The 25,603-nt window shown below is 37.3% G+C and overlaps 1 protein-coding gene across 3 annotated transcripts in view; it reads right to left on the bottom strand.

The window, feature by feature from the left end:
• Positions 1-436: 436 nt before the first annotated feature.
• LOC149843025 (biotin carboxyl carrier protein of acetyl-CoA carboxylase 1, chloroplastic-like) overlaps positions 437-25,603 on the bottom strand; it is a 36,407-nt gene continuing 11,240 nt past the window's right edge. Inside the window, exons 1-7 of one of the 3 annotated variants that reach the window (XM_089999542.1) lie at positions 19,569-19,925; positions 11,660-11,707; positions 11,443-11,597; positions 10,861-11,173; positions 10,698-10,769; positions 760-825; positions 437-672 (exon numbers count right to left, since the gene is read on the bottom strand). In XM_089999542.1, the coding sequence (XP_089855668.1) occupies positions 649-672; positions 760-825; positions 10,698-10,769; positions 10,861-11,173; positions 11,443-11,597; positions 11,660-11,707; positions 19,569-19,730 (840 nt within the window). In that variant the 5' untranslated portion in view covers positions 19,731-19,925 and the 3' untranslated portion in view covers positions 437-648. Of the gene's footprint in view, positions 673-759; positions 826-10,697; positions 10,770-10,860; positions 11,174-11,442; positions 11,598-11,659; positions 11,708-19,568; positions 19,926-25,603 lie in introns of those variants that run through there. The other 2 variants (XM_089999544.1, XM_089999543.1) reach the window with 2 other exon arrangements.

Raw genomic sequence — 25,603 nt, 5'->3', positions numbered from 1 at the left:
AGTAGAAATTATAGACCCACATGGGTTAATGGGTTTAGTTGGGTATCAATCGGTCAGGTATAAGCGTAACATTACGCTACAATAGAAAAACAGCATCTTGTCGTTGGGCCTGAAATACACTGCCATACAATCCACACGAATTCAGATCATCAACAAACCTTAAGCTTGACAAACACATACAATTCAAACATGGGAAGCTGCGGATTCTGCCAAATTCGAAACCAATTCAGTATGGCTCCTTATAATCAGTAGCTCAGTCTTTGATTCAAAATGCAAAAATCATAAAATTAAATACTGCAGAAAAACAAATTCTTGATTTCCTTGGAAAACCAAATAAATTCCCGAACCTCAGTCACTGAAGGTAAGATTAGAACATAACTTTCTCTTCCAATTAATTATTAATTGGCCACAAAAATAAGAACCCTTTATTCTGTACTAATGAAAACAGACGTGAATACTCATTCAAAAAGAAAATATACACAATAATTACAGTCTTCCAACTCTATCTCTGTCTCTGGAAAACACACACACACACACAAGCGCACAAACATGACACAACCATGCGCTGCTATCCCTTAGAATGTCAGGTCCATCGTAGAGATTACCAACAAAAACTCTTCTCGATTCAGGCAGACCGATGTCAAATCTTCATGGCTCGATCACAAACAGAGGCTGCAAGTGGAAGTTCAACAGTTGAGAATAAATTCAGACAAATAGAAGTGTAAAAAGAAAGTTTTGAACGAACAGATGAAGCTTTACCGTGTCTACACTGACTGACTTGCCGTCATCCACAAGGATCTCAACTATTGTTCCTGATTGATCAGCCTGCCCAATTTACAAATTACATTGTTTAAGTGCTTCAAAAGCTAACCATCCTAATTGTACTGCATGCATGATGCGTGTGATATCCTCATGACATTTCATATCTATAGTTGGTAAAATAATGCTTATTGGGATTTCCACACCCACCCACCGCATATTCATGTGGGCACGCGCACACTCTTTTATGTGCTTTCCAAACACCTTTGCACGAATGCAGTATTAATTGATGAGAACCACACAACAAAGTGAAATATACTGACAAGCATGTAATAAAGTGCAGGACTCGGTAGTTTCAAATTTTCTCTTCTTTGATATCAACATATTATTAAAAGTGTTACAAGAAGAACATGCAACATTCCTAAGTGTTAAGTTTTTTAATGAACAACTAACATGACATGCCACTTTCAAAACGTGAATTTCACAAGATTTGACAGTTCAATGTTGAAAAATGGTATAAAGTTATAAACTTATTCTGCATGTCCTATCCATGGTTTTGTGCATGAAAAATGAATGGAAAGGTCGGTTCAGTATTCTAGAAGGCCTTCTCTCTAATGAAAACCAGGAATAGATGTTAACACCACAAAATCACGGTTAAGAGTTTGTTGATCATAAATAGGTCGCTGACTTGACCAAATTCAAAATCATTAACACTGCAATAATAAGCCACTAAATATAATTTCTCCGAGAAAACACTTGATATGTAAAGCAGGCTATTGGCAAATCATGATGCACAAACATTAGTAACACCAGAAAAGGTTGAAAGTATGGAATCAGGGTGCATTCCAAACTGCTCTAAAACTATGATGAAATCATAGGAAGTCTTTTCACACTATATCATGTGGTTAAAAATGTGAAGCACACGAATGCCCAAGCTAGAAAAAACAATAGCAATGCTTCAAGATTTCAGCAGCTCAACTTAATCAGCTCATGTCCTAGCAAATAGTAGGAATTTGAGAACTCAAAAGTCCAGAGTTCTTCAGCATGGACGTAGACAACCTAGTTTGACACTTGAAAGAACATGCCATATTGTATTTAGGTTTGTTGCATTGACCAAGATAAAATGAGATTGCAACTTGCATGCACTCAATCATATTTCACTAATTTGAACATTTGAATGACAAGTTAGTTACAAATCTAACTGACACTCAAGTTTATAGTCATTTAAGCTATGTCTCAACACCATCAGAAGCTACCACTAAACTACCACCAATATGATCATTTAACATAAAGGTATCACAAAGCCACATCTTTTTTATACTCTTTCACCATTGACATCTAACAAAAACAACTAACTTGGATAAATGCATGCATGATTCAAATGAAATGAAAGAAACCTTCATTTAAGTTACAAAATCAGAACAGTAGCAAATCAATATAATTTTAAATATAGCCATTGAAAAATATGCACGCAAGCAGATGGCTAGATGACTTTGTAAGAGAAACTATACGTCACAAATATGAACACATAAACTGCAAGAGTGACACAATTTCGATGTTCCAATCAAGCCAATACTCCATGGGTACAACACATCATCGATCTGCCAACAGTGTACATGCAAAGCAGATGCAATTTCAAATCTGTTCTTATACCACAGCTTTAGAGTCACATCATCTCAAGAGGAATCGCAGGGTTGAACTCCACTGAGGGCAAATACTATCTTGGCTATTCAGATATTTGGAGGGAAAAAAACCACAAAAACTATACAAAACAAAGAAGGAAAAAAGGGTCCTACAAAAAGCCACATTATTTTCTCACGTACAGGGGTAAACGTTACCTTTAAAAGTTACAAAACATGAGTATTTCACTTACATTATGTTTCCCATATTGGTGCAATATAACATAGACAAAAGAGGTGTTGTAACACTCTGGGCAAAATCAACTAGTGCTGAACACCAACAAAAACAATGTTCTTGACTTTGATAATGTTTTAATGAAATTCAACCTTATTTTGTCATTGGTGTTTCTCTTCTCTGATTTTCCATTGACATGTCTCTTTATAATCTTTTAATGATATATATAAGTAATTATATTTATTTATTTATAAATTCAAATTTCTAACCCAAGGCACCACTCAATCCTTCTTAGGAATTTATCTATGTTCTTAGTCCCAGTCTTCTTAGTGCAGAACATGAATCAGTTGTCAAGTTCATAAAAAAGAAAAGCCAATTCTTCAGTAGTACCACAAGGGCAAAACATTTTGTCCTATGTTCCAGTGTCACCAATATTGCCGATATTTTAAAAATATGGCAATAATATCGGTGATATCAAGTCAGCCAAAATTATTTGCAATTTATCGTGATATTTTCAAAATATTGTGATATTATTGCAATAATCATGATAATATCATGATACTTTTGGGGGAAAAACTCATTCTTTAATATTTTAAGCATACATTTTCTATTTGTTTGTTTCTTTTATATTTTAAAGCCATCTAAAACTTATTTTTTTATATTTTTGCAAGAAAAATCATGCAAGACTATTATTTTCTTATCTTTTTTCTTATTATTTTTATTTTTTTCCAATATCTTTAAACTCTTGAGATTTTTGAACTTTTGAAAATCCCTCACAGAAATACCCTTGCCGAGAAAATACCTTGAATGATATAGGTGACTATGCTGTGTTCTATCAACTGTAGATTATCCTTAGACAAATTCAAGTCTTCCAAACATCTGTGGAGACACATCCTTCTAGTCTACCTAAAACAGACCTCTGAAGAATCATATTTGTCTATAGAATGCTTACAGACAGTATGGTTCAATTTGAACAGAAATATCAGATGAACCACGACTGACCATCAAAACATGAACTGGTAAGTCAATCCATGCAAATAGATGTAGAAAAAAATAGAGTTGAGCTAAAACTATCTGAAATTTAGTTAGGCCAAATTGCATGACAAAATCCTTAACATAGAAGTTCTGGAGAGTGGCAACACCAAAAGTTCCTCCAGAGTTCTGCAACTAAAGGTCAACATTGTCTTGACAAAGCACATTCCCATACTCCTTGAGAGTTCTTGGATAGTTGCACTCATTCTTATTAGGTTTCTCAGTTCTTCTTTAGGCAGTTTTTGGATATAGAATTGGGTGAAATTAGGAAAACCAAATCCCATCAAATTCCACTTTTTATGTTTAGAAGGGGCTCAACACAATGAACCAGGTGTGGTTGGAATTCTCCCAAATGATTCCATCGAGATTCATCTTGTAAAAACAAAAGTGCATTTAGATAGGCCTCCCTTCAATGCATTGCATTTGCAAAAGTTTGATCAATGCTCATCGCCACCACATGTGACCATTTCGTCCTCCTAGAGCATCCAAATGCTCGAAACAGAATTTGCATTTTCAGTTCAGTCACTCTCCATACCATACTCAAACAAAGGAAAGTATTTAAATTATGAGAAACACCATCAATTAGGGCATGTTTGATAACGTCTCATGATATTCATGTAAAAGTATCTTCAAACAAGATACTAAGATCAAGACCTTAATATTCTTGATAATAAATCCGACACACATGCACAATAAGAACACTTTAGAACACTTGTGCACAAAAGTACAACTCACAAAAACTCACAAATGCACAAAGGCATAAAAAATATTGGAATCACTTTATTGAGCACTTGGGCTTTGACTCAAAGCCTTAAGAAAATACAAAGGGGAGAGCCCCTATTTATAACAACCAAAAGGAGCCTTGGAGGGGCTCCACTCATAGACGTTGGAGCCCCTCCAACGGTCACAAATGTGACCGTTGGAGGGGCCCAACGTCTATTTGAGTGGGCCCCCCAAGGTACCTTTTGGTACTTTTAGAAAAGAAATAAAAAAATAAAATTAATTTACAATCACATTCATAAAAATGAATGTGCGCAAAACAGTGAAAAAGACTAAACTACCCCTACGGCTAAACAAATAGAAATATATATTTTATATATATAATAAGTAGATACATATACATATATATTAATATATGTATATGTATTACCTTATATATATAATATATATATTAGGTTACATGATTAATTACATAATTTAACACCCCCCTTCTCAAACTTAGGGCATGATGACCGAGAGTTTGCTAAGAAGGAAGTTGAAGCGCGGAGCACACAAGGCTTTAGTGAAGAAATCCGCCAACTGATATTCTGACGTGACATATGGAAGGTCAATGACTCCTTTGAGATACACCTCCCGAACATAGTGACAATCCATCTCTATGTGTTTGGTCCGCTCATGAAAAGTGTGATTCTTAGCAATATAAATCGCACTTTGTTGTCACAGCATAGCTTGGTAGGCCCTTCAATGTGATCCTCATGTCTTTCAGCAACTGTTGAATCCATACAATTTCCATGGTAGTAGTTGCCATGGCACGATATTCGGCTTCAGTTGATGATAGAGACATTTTTTGTTGTTTATTGCATCTTCATGAGATTAATGAGTCTCCTAAGAATACATAAAAACCAGTCAGAATCAGTATAAGCAATTAATTTTAACTCAGAAGAGGATGATAGAAAAACTCCCTTATTAAGAATACGCTTTAGGTATCTTACGACACGTAAGACGGCACTCATGTGAACAGAAGTTGGAGCATGCTGAAACTGACTTGTCGTATGCACTGCATGTGAGATATCTGGTCTGGTAATACTCAGATACATCAACGATCCTACAAGTTGTCTGTAAGGAGTAGGATCAAAGAGAAGAACACCATCATCAATCTTCATTTTAGCTCCTACTATAGCAAGAGTTTCACAAACTTTATCATCTATAATACCTGACCTATCAATAATCTCAAATGCAAGCTTAGTTTAAGACAAAAAATACCCTTTATGAGAGTATGCTACCTCAATACCCAAGAAATAAGTTAAAAACCCAAGACAGACATTTCAAACTTATCCTTTAAAATCGATTTTATGCTTTTAATCCCTTTAGAGTCGCTTCCGGTTATAAGCATGTCAACCACATATAGAAGTAAAATAACAATCTCTGCATTAAATTTTCTAACAAACAAAGCAGTATCAGTAAAACAAGATAAAAAACCATTTTCTAACATTACAGAGTTAAACCTATCATACCAAGCCTTGAGAACTTGTTTCAAACCATAGAGAGTCTTTCGAAGGCGAAGCACTTTTCCTTTAGGGGACTCCATTCCAGGAGGAGTATCCATATACACTTCTTCGTTTAGATCTTCGTTTAAGAAGACATTCTTAACATCCATTTGATAGATGTTCCATTTGTTGATAGAGGCAACGGTTATAAGACATAGGACGGTGACCATTCGAGCTACTGGGGCAAAAGTCACTTCATAATCAATCCCATATTCTTGACTATATCCTTTTGCAACTAAACGGGCCTTATATCTCTCGAGGGACCCATCACTCTTAGTCTTAACCTTAAACACTCATCTACACCCTATTGTTTTCGTATCTTTAGGGAGGTCTTGAAATTCCCATGTCTTTGCTCTCTTTAGAGCTTCAAGTTCATTATTCATAGCAACTATCCATTCCGGATATTTTCGTGCTTCCTCGAAGTTTCTAGGTTCTATGTAAGAGTGAATGGCGCTTAGACAGGCTCTATATTTAGGTGAAAAATACTCATATGAGATAAACCTAGAGGGGGGTTTTCTCTGTCTTTCGGTCCTACGAGGGTTTTCCTCACTTTAGGGAGTAGTCCTACTAACATCATCATATCTTTCGAGGGCATTTCTGAAAGTATTCCTATCTCTATGAGTGTAGGTTATGGGATCTCTATGTGGTTCTTTATTGACATGTTGATGAAGCGTTGGGGGCACAGAATTGGTTTCATTATTACTTGAGTCATTTTGATTTGACTCATCATCACTAATATCATCATCTTCAGTCAACAGATCAAACAGAAAAGAATAGTCTATATTTTCATCATTACATTCAAATTTTTCGAAACCACTGATATTTTTCAAGAAGCTTACATTTCTGGAAACATATAGTTTATCATTTTTAATATCATAACAACGAAAACCTTTTTGAGTTTTGGAATAGCCAAGAAAGGCACAAGGAATGGCCTTGGGGGAGAGTTTGTCATTTTTATTAGTAAGGACAAAGCATTTACAACCAAAAACCCTTAACTTGCTATAATCAGGTTCTTTTTCATATAATTTTTCAAACGGGGAAACCTTGTTCAAGTTTTTTGATGGGAGTCTATTTATGAGATAGACTGAAGTAAGGGTTGCCTCAGCCCAGAGTCTTTTTGGAATATTTTGTGAAATGAGCAAAGTTCGTGTTGTTTCAATAATATGTCTATGTTTTCATTCAGCCAACCCATTTTGTTGTGGGGTTTTAGGACAAGACTTTTGATGGAAAATACCATGATTTTCAAGATAGCTTTTGAATTCATTGGAAAGATATTCGCCACCCGAATCGGTTCTAAGAATTTTTAAACTTCCATTGAATTGATTTAAAATCATCATATGAAATGTTTTAAAAATTGAGAAAACTTCATGTTTATGTTTAAAAAAATATATCCAACTAAATCTAGTGTAATCGTCCACAAAGATAACATAGTATGAGGAACCTCCTTTAGATATCACCGGAGTCGGACCCCATACATCGGAGTGAACAATTTCAAAAGATTTTGTTGTAAACATGGATCTTTGAGAAAAAGGAAGACTTTTCATTTTCCCAAGAATGCATTCATTACATACAAAATTTTCATTACAAAGATGCTTAATAAAAGACAAATAAGAGATTTTAACAATGTTGGGATGACCCAATCTCTTATGCCATACATGAATATCTTTGTTTTGAGCAACATTACAAAATTGATTCTTGGGAATTTTAAGAAAATCAATATAGTAGAGGTCTCATCTCCTAGAGCCTTCCCCAATCAACTTCCCGGACTGGCGATCCTGTATCCAACATTTATTAGAAGAGAATTTTATATCGCAACCATAGTCCGAGAGTTGAGAAACGGAAAGTAAATTTAAGTTTAGTTTTGGTATAAGATGAATTTTTTGAATAAAGAAGTCTTGTTTTTCAAAATTGCTCATTCCTTTAATTTCAAAAGGTGTTCCATCCGTCGTTGAGACAAAGGATGGAAGAGAATTTTTAGAAAAATCAGAAAAAGAACAAGAACTTGGAGTCATGTGAAATGAAGCACCGGAATCAAGGAGCCAAGATGTCTTACCGAGAGAGGAGGAGGATGACATAGTGGCTCCGGATATGCCTCCTTTGAGAAGAGGTTGAAGAGCATCCACAATTTTTTGAAGGGAAAGAGGTTCATTTGATAAAGAAGGTCGTTTTTCTGGTTGGGATGCCATGGCAAGAATTTTCTTCCATTTGGGGCAAATGGGTTTGATATGCCCGGGTTCTTTACAAAAATGACAACTTAATTTGCTATAGTCTCTTTTGCCATATCGATTGTTTCCTCTTTGTCCTTGATTTTTGAAATGAGGAGGTTTGTAGGCCTTCATATTATTCCCGGGCCTTGACACAGCATTAACCGCTTCATAATCATTTTGAGAAGGTGCAAGAAGGATGCTAGGATTATTTTTACTAATCCTCATCCGGGTTTCCTCACCACTTAGCTTAGTTATAACATCTTCAATAGAGGGGGATGTGAAGGCGGATAGAAGAGAGGACCGAATTTGCTCAAATTCGGGTCAAAGACCATTTAGAAAATTGAAGAATCGATCTTCCTCTAGTTGTTTGTGTCTTAACTCGATTGCTTCTCCGCTCCATTTTGGTTCGAGCATAGCAAGCTCGTCCCAAATAGATGATAGTTCGGCAAAATATTCTCACATAGAGAAATCGTTTTGTTGAAGGGTCAAAGCCTTCTTTTGGAGGTAATATTTGTGAGATAAGTCACTTAAAGTATATATTTTTTCAAGGTATAACCAAGCTTCGGAGGCCTTTTTAAACTTAATGATGTTAGCGTTGATCTTGGTTTCTACGGATGAAAAAATTCAAGACAAAATTTTGAAGTTCTTCATCTCCCACTCATCATGTCTTTTGGAATAATCTTCTGGGGCCTTTTGTCTATCTTCACCTTCAAGAATCTTAATATCCCCTTTTTCTATGATTGTAAGTTTGGGTTCGGGTTCCGATATTGAACCTTGAACGTACCCCCAAAGACCTTTCCCTTTGATATGGGCTTCCATATTGCCGACCCAAACATGGTAGTTCGAACCACTAAGTTTAAAACCAAGGGAGAAGTGAGAGTCTTTTTCACCCATTAGAGAGGGAAGAGGATAGAAAATAATGCGTACCTCAAATGATTATCAATCCTTTCTTGATAAAAGATGCTCCTAAAATATTGCCCAAAGAAGATGATCCACTTCAAAACTTCAATAACTTGAAGCACGTTTTTCGAGGCACTTCACAAGTGAAGAGATGCACGATCCTCCTTCTTCAACGAGGCTCTGATACCATGTAAAAGTATTTCCAAACAAGATACTAAGATCAAGACCTTAATATTCTTGATAATAAATCCGGCAGACATGCACAATAAGAACACTTTAGAACACTTGTGCACAAAAGCACAACTCACAAAAACTCACAAAGGCATAAAAAATATTGGAATCACTTTATTGAGCACTTGGGCTTTGACTCAAAGCCTTAAGAAAATACAAAGGGGAGAGCCCCTATTTATAACAACAAAAAGGAGCCTTGGAGGGGCTCCACTCATAGACGTTGGAGGGGCCCAACATCTATTTGAGTGGGGCCCCCAAGGTACCTTTTGGTACTTTTAGAAAAGAAATAAAAAAAAGAAAAAAAAGAAAAAAGAAAATTAATTTACAATCACATTCATAAAAATGAATGTGCGCAAAACAGTGGAAAAGACTAAACTACCCCCACGGCTAAACAAATAGAAATATATATTTTATATATATAATAAGTAGATACATATACATATATATTAATATATGTATATGTATTACCTTATATATATAAAATATATATATTACATTACATGATTAATTACATAATTTAACAATTCAAACTCATGCAAATGAGAGAATGAAATTCAATGGCATTGGCTAACCAAATATCAAAAAATGGGTGGTGAGAAATCAACTCTCATTTGCAAAGGCAAATGAGAGTCGTTTTCTCATTTACATGAGAATCAGAATCACAAGGAGCCTCGTGGGAATCTGATTCATACTCCAAATCAGATTTGATTTGGAGTCACATGTGGGACCGGGACCAGCAAACCATATTTACCCTTAGATTCCCATTTACATGAGTTCCATTTCCTCATGTCTCAGTACATCCTCAAACAGAAGGGGCCTTGGCTTTTCACCAACATAGTCTCAGTGAGTTTATCCGTCATCTTAGACAGTAGCAAGTGCCATCCTAAAGTAAATTCTAATGTTTTCTCAGTGAAGCATTACTTCATCTAAGCTACTCACATTGTCGATAACAAAAGAAAGAAATGTTGCCCGAAACCTAGCAGACAAAAAAGGTTAATGTGATAGTTGGACTGGCAGAGTTGAACCATCTAGACCTAGGGTTATTGTGTTTTGAATCCCATTTGAGGGCCACCAGCCAGCTTGGCTGACAAAAAAGAAAAAGTAAAAAGAAAAGAAAAGAAGCCTAATAGAAAAAGCTGATCATGAATTGGATTCACTGATTGTATTAATGTTCAACCAGGTTATCATCTTGAAGTCTTCTTGAATACTTTTACATCAAATATAAAGGTACACTTAAATGTACCAATACTAAAAACTGACTGCTAGATATGAGACAATTTTGTGTGAAAACAACCAAATTACGATAAAGTTTACACGAGAGGAAGGCTCCAAAAAGCATAATGAACATTACATAATTCAGGAAAACAGTTCTGAACCTTCAACATAATTTGATGGGTAAAGCATAAAAGCCTAAAGCTAAAACAAAATCAACCAGGGAAGGACTTACTTCAATCTCATTCATCAGTTTCATTGCTTCGATGATGCATAGAACCTGTCCTTTCTTTACCTTATCTCCAATCTAATGAATAACACCAACAAAGGTTGATGAAAACAAATAAAGCTACTATCAGACATAAACCAACAAATATAGAAAAGTTAGACAAAGCCACCTTCACAAATGGTGGTTCCCCAGGTGCTGGGCTACGGTAAAATGTTCCAGCCATTGGGCATTTCAGTGGTGGATGAGATGACTTGGAAGATTTGGCAGCAGGAGATGGAAGGGCAGGAGCTGACGGTGCTGAGGGGCCAGGAGTTGGTGCAGGAGGCAACTGAGATGGAACCACAGATTGTGGGGATGTTGGCTGCATCATAACCACAGGAGCTGGAGATGGTGGCTGAGGCAAAGCTTCCTTCTTTCTGACAATAAGCTCACAATCAAGTTGCTTCCACTGCAGCTCCACAATATCTCTAGAGTCAACCAGCCTGGAGAGATGGACATTGCCAATCTTGGTCAAATTGTCAACCACCCTAGACTCACGGCTAACATAATTGTGATCATGCAAGAGCAAAGGAAGAAAAAATGAGGGAAAGATAGTGTCTTTTATCAGAAATTCTATCGTGTTCATCTTAGCGCCTCTTCATCCCCAACAGTCTAACAATTAGAAACAACAGCACAAAACCTCATGGCCATCCAGAAAGTGAAGCCACCACATCCATAATGCTAAAACAAGACAAGGTGAAGGTGTTATTACTTGACAAGGGTTGCTACTTCAGCCATAAACTCTGAGATTGATGAGTCTGAGATTGGCGCAGATGACACTTTCTCCTTTGTTGAGTCCACATCCTTCTCTTCAGGTTTTGGCACTTCTGACTTGTTTGCAGAAGTGACAGATCCATCAACAGAAACCTTACAGAAACAAAATCAGTCAGTATAACCATCTATAGCTAACAGCAGCAATAGCAGCTCACCTCATTCAACTGTGCCTTAACAACAGCGGATCGATGCTGGAGGGAACCCTGCAATATGAACTCAAATTATTTTATGGAAAAAATTGACACACACATGGAGATATGCATGCAGTTAGCCATTCATGTGGAGGTAACATTTCCATCATTCTCATGTTTGACCTCTGCGGTTTTGGGCTTTCTCATGGAAGCCAAGAGCTTCTGTTCCTCGGATCTATGATTTTTTAGAGTGGGGTTGAAATTTTTTTAGTTTTTCTCCTCCCCATTTTCTGTATCATATCAAATTGGTGAATGTGAGTCGGAATCTGTACAATTGTTGAGGAAAATCATCGAGCCAAATGATAAACATCCATGATGCTATTACTTGGTAGGTTCGATAGCAAACAAACTACTGGATGCTTATTTGGTGCATTTTGTTACCAAATTGGTGAATTCTGGTTGAAACCTGTACAATTATTGCGGAAAATAGGAGAAAAAAGTGAGCGTCCACTGTTGGAGGTCCGTGGGTTTTTCCTTTGTTTGTTGGTGTGAACTATGAAGTTACTGAATCCTGCTTAACTCCATGTACAAGTAAAAGCATCTATGGAATCGTCTAAGTGAGCTCTATTTTGATCGTTTAGGAATAGGCTAATAGCAGAGCATTGATAGAATTGCGGATTAATTTTCAATTTTGAAATTTGTTGATTTTTTGCTTTTTGTGGCATTGTGGCTGGTTAGGGGAAAAACGTGTGACTATGGATATGCTAACATGGAATGAAATTTATGTTGGGGGGGAGTTAACCTTCGGACCGGAGTCGCCGACGCCTCAGCCACCGGCTCGTCGGAACCCCTGCAAAAGAAAAACATACAGAATGCATACCTGAAGCGGGCATTGCCGGAGGGCGGAGGATGTTGCCGGAGAGGGGTTTCCTTCAACTCAGCCGGTATGCAGCCACCACAAGCGCAGGCCTCTGAATGCCACCGATGAGTCGACCCTATTCCCTCTTTCACTGTGTTTTTCATTGTATACACAGTTTTGATTTTTCCACACTGTTTTTCTCCCGTATGAAGTTGCTCATGAAACCTCTTTCTTATAGTCACCGAATGAGAACGGTTGAACAACTGTTCCCCCTTTTATTCGATGATGGGTTTAACAGAAGGAGCATTTTATGTGGGGAAACGTTATCCACATCGTGGGTAACCACCACCAACGTGGTGGTTTAACCCAACATTCTCTCACTTGTTCTGACGATAAACCCTTTAACCAGAAAACCTTATGGGAATAACTTGATGAATAGAATGGTCTTTTTATTCTATTCTATAGGTCCTTAGTAGAATCTCTAATCTTTATGAGATTAACAACAATCATAATGAGAATCAAAAACTGAAAGTGGTCACTTTATTTGTGTGCATATGGCAAAAAGAGTTTAACAAGCCCATCCTCTTTACATGTTCGGAATATAATCCCGGTGCTAGCCCTTTAGTAAGAGGATCAGTGATTATCTCTTTTGTACCAATATTAACAATATGCACTAAATGATTCTTCGTCCTTTCTTTAACAACAAAATACTTCAATTTCATATGCTTGCATGACGTAGTATTTTTGTTGTTGTTCGAAAAGGACACCGCAGCTTCATTATCACAGTAGACCTTCAGTGGCTTCCCAATGAAATCGATCACCTTTAACTGTGATATGAAGTTCTTTAACCATATAACCTGCGAAGTAGTCTCGTACAATGCTATGAATTCTGCCTCCGTGGTGTGGGCAGCAGTGGTTGTCTGTTTTCCACTCCTTCAAGAGATCGCGCCCCCAGCAAATAAGAAGATGTACCCAGTAATAGACTTTTTACTATCAAGGCATCCTCCTAAATCCGCATCTGAGTAGCCAATAACCTCGAGGTGATCAACTTTATGATACGTTAACATATAATCCTTTGTTCCTTGCAAGTACCGCAAGACTTTCTTGACAGCCTTCCAATGGGGTAAACCTCGGTTAGACTGAAATCTGCCAAGTACCCCTACTGCAAAAAAAATATTTGGTCGAGAACATGTCTGCGCGTACTGCAAGCTGCCAACAACTGATGCATATGGATAAGCACTCATCTGTGCTTTGTCAATATTGTTCTGTGGACAATCCTTTAGGCTCAGTTTATCACCTTTTGATATGGGTGTAGAACTAGGAGAACAATTCTTCATCCCATATCGCTTTAACACCTTATCTATATAAGATCTCTGGGAGAGACCTAGAACACCTTTTGCTCTGTCTCAACGGATCTCAATGCCAAGAACATAAGCAACATCACTCATTTCTTTCATATCAAAATGTAATGCAAGAAATTGTTTTGTCTCTGAAAGCAACTTTATATCGTTGGTTGCAAGTAAAATGTCATCCACGTACAACATCAATATAATGAACTTACTCCCACTTTCCTTAAGGTATATACATTGATCAATAATGTTTTCTGTAAACCCGAAAATCACAATGAATTGGGAAAATTTAATATACCACTGTCGAGAGGCCTGTTTAAGTCTATATATTGATTTGTTAAGCTTGCAAACCAAACGATCATTTTTAGAGAAACCAAGAGGTTGTTTCATGTATACCTCTTCATTCAGATCCCCGTTGACAAACGTTGTTTTCACATCCATCTGATGTAGCTCTAAGTCATAATGAGCTACGAGGGCCAAAATTATCTTCATTGACTCCTTAGTTGAGACAGGAGAAAATGTCGCATTATAGTCAATGCCCTCCATCTGGGTGAATCCTTTAGCAACCAATCTAGCTTTATGTCTCTCTATGTTACCTTTGGAGTCCTTCTTGATCTTAAAGACTCATTTACACCCTATGGGCTTTACTCCTTTAGGTAACGTGACAAGATCTCACACTTGATTTTTAGCCATAGAGTCTAACTCTTCTTTCATGGCTTTTATCCAGTGCGAAGATTGTTTGCTTTCAACAGTTTCCATAAAAGTCAATGGGTCATCATTCATATCTATGAAATCATCAGGCTCCTGAAGGTACACCACATAATCAGGATGTATGGCAGATAACCTAATCCTTGTAGATCTCCAAACAGGTCGTTCCTCAGGCTCGGATTGAACCTGATCATCCTATTTATGCTCTTTCGCATCGTCCACAATAGGTTCACTTTGGATTTGTGCATTAACAATCGAATGATCAACCACACCATCATTAGGAATAACAATGTGGTATCTTTCGATGTTTTCCTTAACATGTGACGAAACTGGATCATGTACTTCCTCAAAACCAAGGCTTTGAAGTGCACTCAATCCTACTGAACCATCTTCTAGGAATTTTGCCTTATCCGTTTCAACAATCTGTGGTGAGTGAGATGGGCAATAAAACATGTACCCTTTTGATCTTTCTAGATAACCAATGAAATATTCACTGGTTGTTCTTAGATCAAAGGCTTTAATGTGAGGGTTATACAGTTTAGCCTCTGCAGGACATCCCCATATGTGCATATAAAACAGTGATGATTTCCTATCTGTCCACAGCTCGTAAGGAGTTTTAGGCACAGATTTCGTAGGAACCTTACTCAAAATATGCACAGCAGTCCTTAAGGCTTCACCCCACAACTTTATGGGAAGTGTTAAATAATTCAACATAGCTCTGAACATTTCTTTAAGCATACGATTTCTCCTTTCAGTTACACCATTATGATAGGCACTACCAGGTATGGTATATTGAGGCACAATACCTTCCTCTTTGAGAAATCGCGCTAATGGTCCTTCCCTTTGCCCCATCTCAGTAAATCTACCATAATATTTGTCACCTCTATCAGACCTGACTATCTTAATAACCTTATCAGTTTGTTTCTCTACTTTTTTCTTAAATTCCATAAACATCTGAAAAACATCAGATTTTTCAAAGATCAAGTAGAGATACATATACCAAGAATAGTCATCAATAAAGGTGACAAAATATTTTTCGCCCGTGTAACAGGGGGAAAACGGTCCACATACATCTGTATGGACTATCTCCAATATCTTACTGTTGTGTTTGGCACCCTCTTTATATGTGTTTGTATGCTTAGCCTTTATGCAATCAACACATGGGTCATTGTCGGTAAAATATAGAGATTTCAAGATCCTTTCATTTACGAGTCTCTTTATTCTCTTTTTAGAGATATGACCCAACCTTCGATGCCAAAGCATGTAAGATTTATCATTTATCAAGCTACGTTTATTTCCAACCAATGCGTATTCAGAAGTCAGAGACTCCGGAGTTTGGATCTTCACATTCAATCTATATAAACCATCATAAACTGATGCAGAACCAATTTCAATTGAATTTCTGAATATAAACAATTTGGAATTTTCAAACTTAAAACAATATCCAAATTTATCCAACTTTGAAATTAAAATTAAGTTTCTACTATATGATGGAATAAAAAAAGACATCATAAAGATCTAAAACTACGCCTGTATCCAGAATAATCCTACAGGTTCCAACACCCTTCACATGTGAACGCATCTTGTTTCCCGAATAGATGTTTTTCTCATGCATTGTTGGTTCCTTTCTGCTCAGGAACAGCTGTAGACAGTTGGAAATATGAACAGTAGCACCAGAATCAATCCACTAGCTATTTTTAGAAATATGTAATAAATTACATTCATGAGAAACTAATGACAAATTACCTCTTTTTTCTAACCACTTCTTGTACTTTATGCAATATGCCTTTATGTGTCCTTCTTCTTACAAAAAAAACACTTTATGGGAGCAGAGTTAGATTGTTTGTCTTGGGATGACTTATCCTCAGTTGGCTTTTTCCTAGCATTTCTCTTAAATGCATTCTTCCTTGTTCCTACTTTAGATGTATGATAAGCCATATGTGCACTCTGCACCTTCTCTCCTTTCAACCTCTCTTCTTCTTCAATACACTTGGACATAAGTTCATTGAACGTTTATTCATCATTATGTGTGTTGTAAGAGATTTTGAAAGATCCGTATTCCAAAGGTAAGGACGTTAGAACCAAATACACTAAAAAAGAATCAGAGATGGTGAGCTTCATGTCATTTAGCTGAGACGCTATGTTCCTCATCTCAAAAATGTGTTGGCGAATGTTTTCCCCTCCAATATATTTCATATATATGAGTTTTGACATCAAGGTACTGGCTCTGGCCTTGTTTGAACTCATAAACTATGCCTCAATGGCATTCAGAAATTCCCTCACTGTTCTGCATTGTGAGATAGCATTACGAATGTTCTTAACTAGTTTAGATTACAGAAGCAACAAGCTAAGCCTATTCGAGCGCTCTCACTTTTCAAAAGCAATCTTTTGATCAGCAGTGCTCTGATCAGTGAGGGCAGCGGGTTCATCTATCCTTAGGACCAGATCTAAATTCATATACCCTAATGCAAAAAAATTAGTTTTTTTTCAATCACTAAAGTTAGATCTATCAAGAAAAGGTATAGAGTTAGAGTCATCTAAAATCACAGAACTAGAAACTGCATGACAAAAAACATGTATCAAGAAGCATTCGTACGAGACTAAACTTTAATGAAAAAAGCAAAAGAATAAAAGCCCTTGATATGCTTATTTCCAGGCGAGTGAAGGGGGTCATCGGAGTTCTGCTTTGGTAAGAGCTCCGACACGTGAAACCACTTCGCCTACCGACTATATTCGGTAAAACTAAGGTTCTTGTGAAGTTAGACCATCAACACAAGGTACCTTTGGATACTCATATGTGATCTATTTCAACACATTTATCTTATTTTACCCTACTTAAATTCCAAACATGATAAAACTACCTTTGGGTCGTTTATCGTTTCATGAATCAAAGTACAATGTGGATATCGACTTAAACTGTATGATAGTATAAAATTCTTTGATGACATACGTATTTTCAGTCACTTCGGTGACATGAAAACACTAAGCCATCTAACTATCCTTAATGCCAATATGAAAACAATATCTTGAAATGGTCCGTAAACCAAATGGACCAGTCATATGACCTTCGAAATGGTTCGAAAACTAAATGAACCAGTCATATGTATCACTAACCGGTCTTAAAGCACTATGAACCGGTCTGAAACAGCCCTGAACCGGTCATCTAAAGGTTCGAACCGGTTCTGAACCTTATGAACCGGGTCAAGTATGAACAAAAGTTCATAAAAACCCTATAACCACATGCCAAAATCCCTGTATTTTCTTATATTTAAGAAAACAAGGTCTTAGCATCTCGGAACTGGTGAGAAACTGGAAGAAACCGATCAAAAACGGCTCTGAACCGGTCCCGAAAGGGAGCCCAATCCGTCCTTGATCCGGTTTAGGCCAAATAGTGCCTGGACCTTACTGGATCCGGGTCGGACACGGTATGAATTGGATCCGGATCGGACCCGACTTGGACTGGATCTAGGTCGGACCCTGGGTTTAACTGGATCCGGGTCGGGCCCGGTACTAACTTGATCCGGGCCAGACCCGAGTTGTGTCTGAATTCAGGTCAGACTCGATATAACCGGATCCGAGTTTGACCCGGAAAGAACTGTATCCGGGTCTGACCCGGTATGACTTGATCCGGGTAGACCCGGTATGAACCGGATCTGGGTCCGAACAAACACCAGACCCGATCCGATTCCACCCGTTAAAAAAAAACTGAAAAGGGGCAAAAAAAAACCCGATTTTTCTCAAAAGAGGGGTTTTCCCCATCTGACAGTCGGCGACTAATGTCGCCCGCCGGCGACCAACGTCGTGTGTCGGCGAGCCGCCACATCTTTCGACGACCCTCACGGAGTCCAGACCCGGCACAGCTGCTTTACTGGAAACCCAAAGCGCCGCCGGCTGGATGCTTGCATCGCCGGACAGTGGCTGGCCAAAATAACGGCGACTCTGCGCGGCAGTCTCAGGCGACGGCGAAAGAACCAGCAGCCTAATGGCCTCAGGTAAAAGCCCGAAACCCCTGATTTTTTTTTTGATTTTTTTTGCTGTCTGTCGCCCAACGGCGACATTCGCCGGCTGTCAGATGGGGAAAACCCCTCTTTTGAGAAATCGCCCCCACGACAATCTGCTATGTCAGACGGCCAGAGCACACCCCGCAACGGATGAGGGGTGTGGGCCCACAACCCAATGTTGGGGGGGGGGAGAGTTAACCGTCGGACCGGAGTCGCCGACGCCTCAGCCACCAGCCCATCGGAGCCCCTGCAAAAGCAAAACATACACATACATAATGCATACCTGAAGCTGACATTGCCGGAGGGCGGAGGATGTTGCCCGAGAGGGGTTTTGTTACTCAGCCGGTCTGCAGCCACCACAAGAGCAGGCCTCCTAATGCCACCGGTGAGTCGACCCTATTCCCTCTTTCACTGTGTTATTCACTGTATACACAGTTTTGATTTTTCCACATTGTGTTTTTCTCCCAGGTTGCTCATGAAACCTCTTTTTTATAGTCACTGAATGAGAACGGTTCAACAACCGTTCCCCCTTTTATTACGTGATGGGTTTAACCGAAGGAGCACTTTATGTGGGAAAACGTTACCCACAACTTGGTGGTTTAACCCAACAATTTATTCATTCCCTATGGTAAAGTTAAAACAAACTTGGGTGGGTTAAATTATTTCAAGATCTGATAGAGAGGATGATTCCCAAAGTTGTTGCTGTAAGTCGTAGAATTGGCCGGAATGGAGATTAAAGCTCATTTCCTTGTTTTGAAGAATTACTAATAAAATTTTGAGCAAGCAAAACGGAAATCATCTGTTGAGTCCGAAAGGTGTTCATTAGATCCCCGCTATGACTATTAGGTTGTTTGTATGCTTGGACAGGATTGATACAAAGCTTTTTGAAGTTCTAATTGTTGATTCTATGTTTTTTGAGGGAAAAAGAATTAAACAAAACCCAAAACAGAGCTCAAACGAAGCATCCCCACGAACCCTAAAAAGAAGAACAAGAGCCCGGCCAGCTCCTCACTCACCTGAGAAGAAGGAGACGACGATGCAGAGACGCCGAGATTCGTCTTGAGGGAGGGCCGGAACGAGAGGCTAGAGCTGGGGAGGCGTCGCTGGACGGCGTTCTGCGCCGCCTTGGCGGCCGCCGGAGCGGCCGATGTCGCCGGGATCGAAGTCGACGACGCCATCACCGAACCAAGAAGAAAAAGAAGAAGGAAGAAGCAACAACTTTACTTCTTCTTCCTTCCTTCGGCTTTCTCGCAGAGAGAGAAAGAGAGGAAGAGGGAGATACGGACAAATGGAAGGGGTCACGCTTCACTCGCTCTCTCTCATCGTCGTCCTTATTGGCTTCTGTTCGATGCGATCGAGAGGCGGATCAGACGAAGCCGAGATTCTTGGCTTACGTCACAGGGACACTCCAACCAAATATAGTGTCGTGTCCTACTGTATGCAAGTTTCGGAATAAATGACTCAAGAATATCGTGTCTCGTGTCCTGTTTGTCTTGTTCACGTAACGTAGGTTTTGGGACGGAAGATGCCCTTCATGGGTTTTTTTGAGCTCCTGAAATGACATATAAACCCTTCACGGACCTTGAGTGCATTTGAATCCTGAATGTCAGATTCAGGGCACGTTTGGAGGAGAAAGATGTAGAAAAAGTGATGCAAAATAAAAAAATGGTATGATTTTTTCGCTCCTTCCAAACAGAACGAGACTTTTTCAATAAGAAAGTTTTCTAAAAAGTACATTTTTCATAGAAAATATTCTTCCGTGAGAAGTGGTTGAGGAATGTTTTCTACCAAGAAAAAAAAATTTACACTCCCCACCACCATCCATCTCACCACCACCCTCTTCCTCTTCTCTCATTTTTTTATATCTTTCCACTTTGTTTTTCTCATGCTTGGCAGACAATTGAAAAACTTTTTTTTAAAAACTTCTCATATCAAAAACTCTGATAAGCAAACTTTTTTTCCTAAGAGAGTTTTTCTCTCTTCCGAACGTGTCTGGGATCCTTGGATCCAAGATTCGAAGATCTCTAGAGCGACCCCAATGAACCTGCCTTTATCTGATGCTGTTTAGTCAAATTTGGTAAGCCAAAATTATATTGTATTATAATCGAAAGCTGATATAGTCTTGCTTTTTTTGCTAATGAATCTATCAGATATTCTAATAGTTTGGCCAATGATTCAGGTGAATCTGTCGATAATGATTAAAAATATTTGTGTCACACTTGTTAAATCTATAAAAAAATAAAAATGATATTAAAAATTAAATTTAAGTTTTTTTTATATTTATTAAAAATATCCAAATCAAATTAGTACCATATCGGTTTTCTGCAGATACCATACAAATGGGCCAATTCAGGCCGATTCTCACAGATAGTGACAACATTGTTCGTATCACCATAATAAAGGTGGATATTGGAAAAAACACCATTGGTGGTGACCCTTTTTTTCACGTACAACAATGCAAGTGGACCAGATCCAGTATGAACATTGATTTTTTCATACTGATTTAAATCTGACTTTCCTATGTATTTAACTATTCTGGATATGATTCGTTTTCATCCTACATAATTCGGATGAGAAACCAGACGAGTAGCTTGTTGTTTGGCTATGCTCAACTTGGCTGAAGAATTGTGAGCTATGAGCCTCATCTTATATATCATATATATGTTTATGCATATACTATATAATATATATTATACATATCAGTGGCGGAGCCAGAAGTTTTTCCTTGGGTGGGCAGACTTTGGGTCTCAGAGACAATGCTATGGTCTTAAAGGACAATCCATTTATTCGGACCAGTGGCGGAGCCAAAAAAATTTCGCTGGATGAACAGTCATTCGTGGAGAGATAAAACTTAAATAAGCCTTTGAATTAAAATTACAATTGTTACAAACACAAACAACTAAATTTATGAACATAATAAGATAAAACCTTAAATTGTACTTTTAAACTAAAATAAAAATTGTTCACTTAAGAAATACAAACAACTAAATTCATGAAAATTTTACAATTGGCATCTTCTATTTTTCATATTTTGAAAGCAATTCATAATTGCATCATCACTGATGGTATCAAATGTCTCCTTCTCTATGTAAGTAACCAAAGCATCATTGATCCATTCATCTCACATTCTATTACGTAGACGACTTTTGATATTGTTCATAGCTGAAAATGCTCTTTCAACACTTCTTGTTGCAACTGGCAAAGTTAATGCCAACTTAATCAATAGATATATATGAGAAAATACAATGTGCTTTTGAGTTGCTACCATCATCTCTGCTAGCTCTGCTAAAGATTTTAAATTTGAAAACTGATCATTGTTTCACATGTCTGCAATATATATATATCCAATTGATTTTCCAGTCTAATTATGTTTACTTTAGAAAAGTCCTTAGGGTAAAGCTCAGCAAGACGAATCAACTTATCTTTATCAAAAGCAGAAAAAGAATTCTTTGGACTCAAGCATGCCATTGAAAGGAGGAGCTCTGTATTTGCTTCAGTAAAACGATCATTCAACTCTTGAAGTTGCAAATCAATAATAACATAAAACACATCAATATGATAATGATGCAATGTGGTGATCTTTTCAACCTTACGTCTTGGTTGTCCTTGAGGTGCATATGAGTCCCCTAGATCATGAATCAAAATATCAAATCTCTTACAAAATATGAACATTTTGTTTATGAGAGAGTCTCAGCCATTGTCTCTCAGACCTTGAAGGCACTGTTTTGATATAGTGACTAAACTCATAGCATTCACAATGTCTTGATCTTTTCGCTGAAGTGCTTGTTAAAGATCATCAGTTATTCCCAAAACTTTACACATCAAATGTAAGCAAAACACAAATTCAAAATCTTGCAACTGATGATATAAAATAATTGCATCTGAACTTTTTCCTGAATATGTATCTTCTGCAATGAAATCTAACACTTGAATAATAGAAGAATACATACTGAGTAAATTAACCAAAGCATCGTAATGAGAACCCCACCGAGTATCACCAGGTCGTTTGGAACTTATTTCTTGATTTAATCCTCATCTTGTTTCAAGTTCACCTAATGCAAATGCTTCAGCAATTCACATAAATTCTGCTTCTCGAATAAGCTCAGATCTCTTGCATGAAGTGGAGAAAAAAGTTGACAACCTGCCTAATATATTGAAAAACACATCAAGCAATGAATTTTTTTAGCAACACCAACTAATGCCAATTGAAGTTGATGTGCAAAACAATGAATATAATATGCAAATGCATTTTCATGTAATATAAGACTTTTCAATCCATTAAACTCTCCTCTCGTATTACTTGCTCCATCATAACCCTGTCCACCCAAACTTGATATGCTTAATTTATTCTTACAGAATGTTTCTTCAACTGCTTGTTTGAGTGACAGAGAACTTGTTTCAAGAACATGCACAAGAGTAAGAAATCGCTCAACCACTCGACCTTTTTCATTAACAAACCGTAAAACAATAGCCATTTGTTCTTTAGTTGATACATCACGAGAATCATCAAGTAAAATAGAAAAAAAAATATCTCCAAGTTCCATGATAATAGCATTTGTGGTTTGTATAGATGCAGCCTTGACAATATCCTTTTGTATATCAGAAGATATCAATTTGTTATTTTCTGGAGCACTTTTCAATACAACTTTATTTATGTCATCATTGATCTTTGCAAATATCTTCAACAACTCAATAAAATTTCCTCTATTAAGAGATTCTTCAGCTTCATCATGCCCTCGAAATGCCAATCCTTGACTTAACAAGTATCTGATTGCATTAACAGTTGCCCAAAGCGAAGTCTATATTCATCTTTCTGTAGAACACTTTGTTGATAAAGTATAGAATCAATATGTTGTTTTTGTTGCATCAAATTTTGACACTTCATTCGTGCTGAATTGTGAAAAGTGCCAGAGCTTCAAACATGTTTATCAAACATCTTCTTGTCTTTCCAGTTATCAAATCCTTCAGATACGAATGCCTCTACACTAATCTTCTTTGTGCTTTTTGGCCTGAAAAGATAACACTGCAAACAATATGTTTTATGCTTACTTGTACTATACTCCAACCAATCCTTATACTCATCATACCAAGCTGGAATGAACCTTCATTTTTTATGGTTTAGTTGAAACATACAATCTCAAGGTTGACAAGGACCTCAGATCATATATGCTCTACGAACATTATCTTTGATATTAGGATGATAACTAGAAATAGAAGGACGAAGTGCAGGGTCTGCAGGTAACTCTGATTCATCATTTTATGTTTTGCATATTTTCTGACTTAGTTCTCCTTCTCGAGTTACAGAAGATTTATCAAAGATTGACCTTTTCGTTATAAACTTATCCATTCCTACGCAACGAAAAAAATATGATAATGTTATATAAGCCAAATCTCATTGCAAAAAAGGATCGAGTAAAATGAAATGAGAACAAGAACAAGGCAGGAGGCGAAGCCCCCTGTTGGCAATCAGAGGAGGCAGTAGAAGCAAAGTCCAGTGTCAGTCTAAAAAATCAAGTTCTTGATCAATGATAATTCATTTAGCCAACTCATAACACATAAAATTGGCCATTGAAATCAAGATAAATAGGTTTAACTTTCTTTTATAACAAGCTGTCAGAATGCCTACAGCCTATGTCACATGGATACAACTGCAGATACAGGAATACAACCATTTTTATGAAGTTTTCAGTATGACTTGTATATAAAGGGATATGGAATAGCAGTCAAAATGGAGTACCCATGCGACATAGCCTACAGCAGAACTCAATCAAATTCTCAACTTTTAATAACTTCTTTTCATAAAAGTAAATAAGGCTGAGCCTAAAACTAGAGAAACAAAATAATGAAATATTAGGTGCATAATCTTGCTAGTCAATACTTGTTTATTTAATTAAAAGACTTTTCTCTGAATACTACTAGTTGTTTTCCGTGATAGATATGAGATCTCTGCAAAATATTGGATTCTTTTTAACCAGTCTTAGTTGTTTCTAGTGGTAGACCTGGTATCACCAACCAAACATGGAGGCCTTTTTTGGAAATTATGAACATCAAATTAGTCATAAAACACAAAGAAGAAACAAGATGTCATATGGTCCAAACCAAGGATTTATATATTTAACCCAATATTCTGTTGTTAAGATTCTAGAACATCCCAAGGCCAGTCAAACTTTTGACCCTAAATCATCTACCAAAAGTTAGCTACAAAGGTTTGATGAATCATACCAACAAAAAGGAAAAACAATGAGCTTAACATGCATGCCATATTTTTCCTAATTTGACAACATAGAAAGACATAACAGTTCATTATATCTAAAAAGCATTTCTGGCAGAAGTCACACAAACATACAAAAAGTAAAGCCACAAACAACAACGCCCAATCATACCAGTTCAGCAATACGCATATCCAGTCCTACTCTGGCCATAGATTGTTGTAAGCATTCTGCAATATTTTTTCCATAATGCAAAGCAGAGAAGAAATAAGAAAGCCATCATTCACTTATAATATAAAAAATGCTTAATAACTAACATATAAAATCTCGAATCAACATGAAGTGAGAAAGTTTGTTGATCAAATGCATGCTAGTGTATCCTGAAATTTAGATGAATATGGCTCCTAAATCCAGATAACATATATTATACCAATTTAAGATCCATTTCATGAAGAGGGAAAATGAACTCATACTAGAAAAAATTGTGAATCTCCAATGACTGATAAATCAAAGCAAAGCAGAGAGATCTACTCTCTGACGTGAGCTAAGGTAAGCAACAATCTACTCCAAAACCCTGCTTTTTCTGGATAAGTGGTTGCATCCAAACGCCAAAAGAGAAAATCTTGAAATACTTGAATCTAGAAATGGAGGGAATGAATTCAACTTCCCGGGAAGAACAAAAAGAAACATAAAGAAAAAGAAGTTTGAGGTAATCAAAAGTGAAATAAATCAAGGTAACTCCCAAACATTCTGAAGCTCCACGAGCACAAACCCTAAACAAAGGACCATCTCTCAACCCCGAAAAAACCCCCTAAACCCTAACAAATTTCAAAAAGTCCGCA

The sequence above is a fragment of the Nuphar pumila genome, chromosome 3 (assembly GCF_984573655.1).
Source record: "Nuphar pumila chromosome 3, dmNupPumi1.hap1.1, whole genome shotgun sequence".
Classification (NCBI taxonomy): Eukaryota; Viridiplantae; Streptophyta; class Magnoliopsida; order Nymphaeales; family Nymphaeaceae; genus Nuphar; species Nuphar pumila.
The sequence above is the reverse complement of the archived record's forward strand: the minus strand, read 5'-3'. Positions and strand labels throughout refer to the sequence as shown.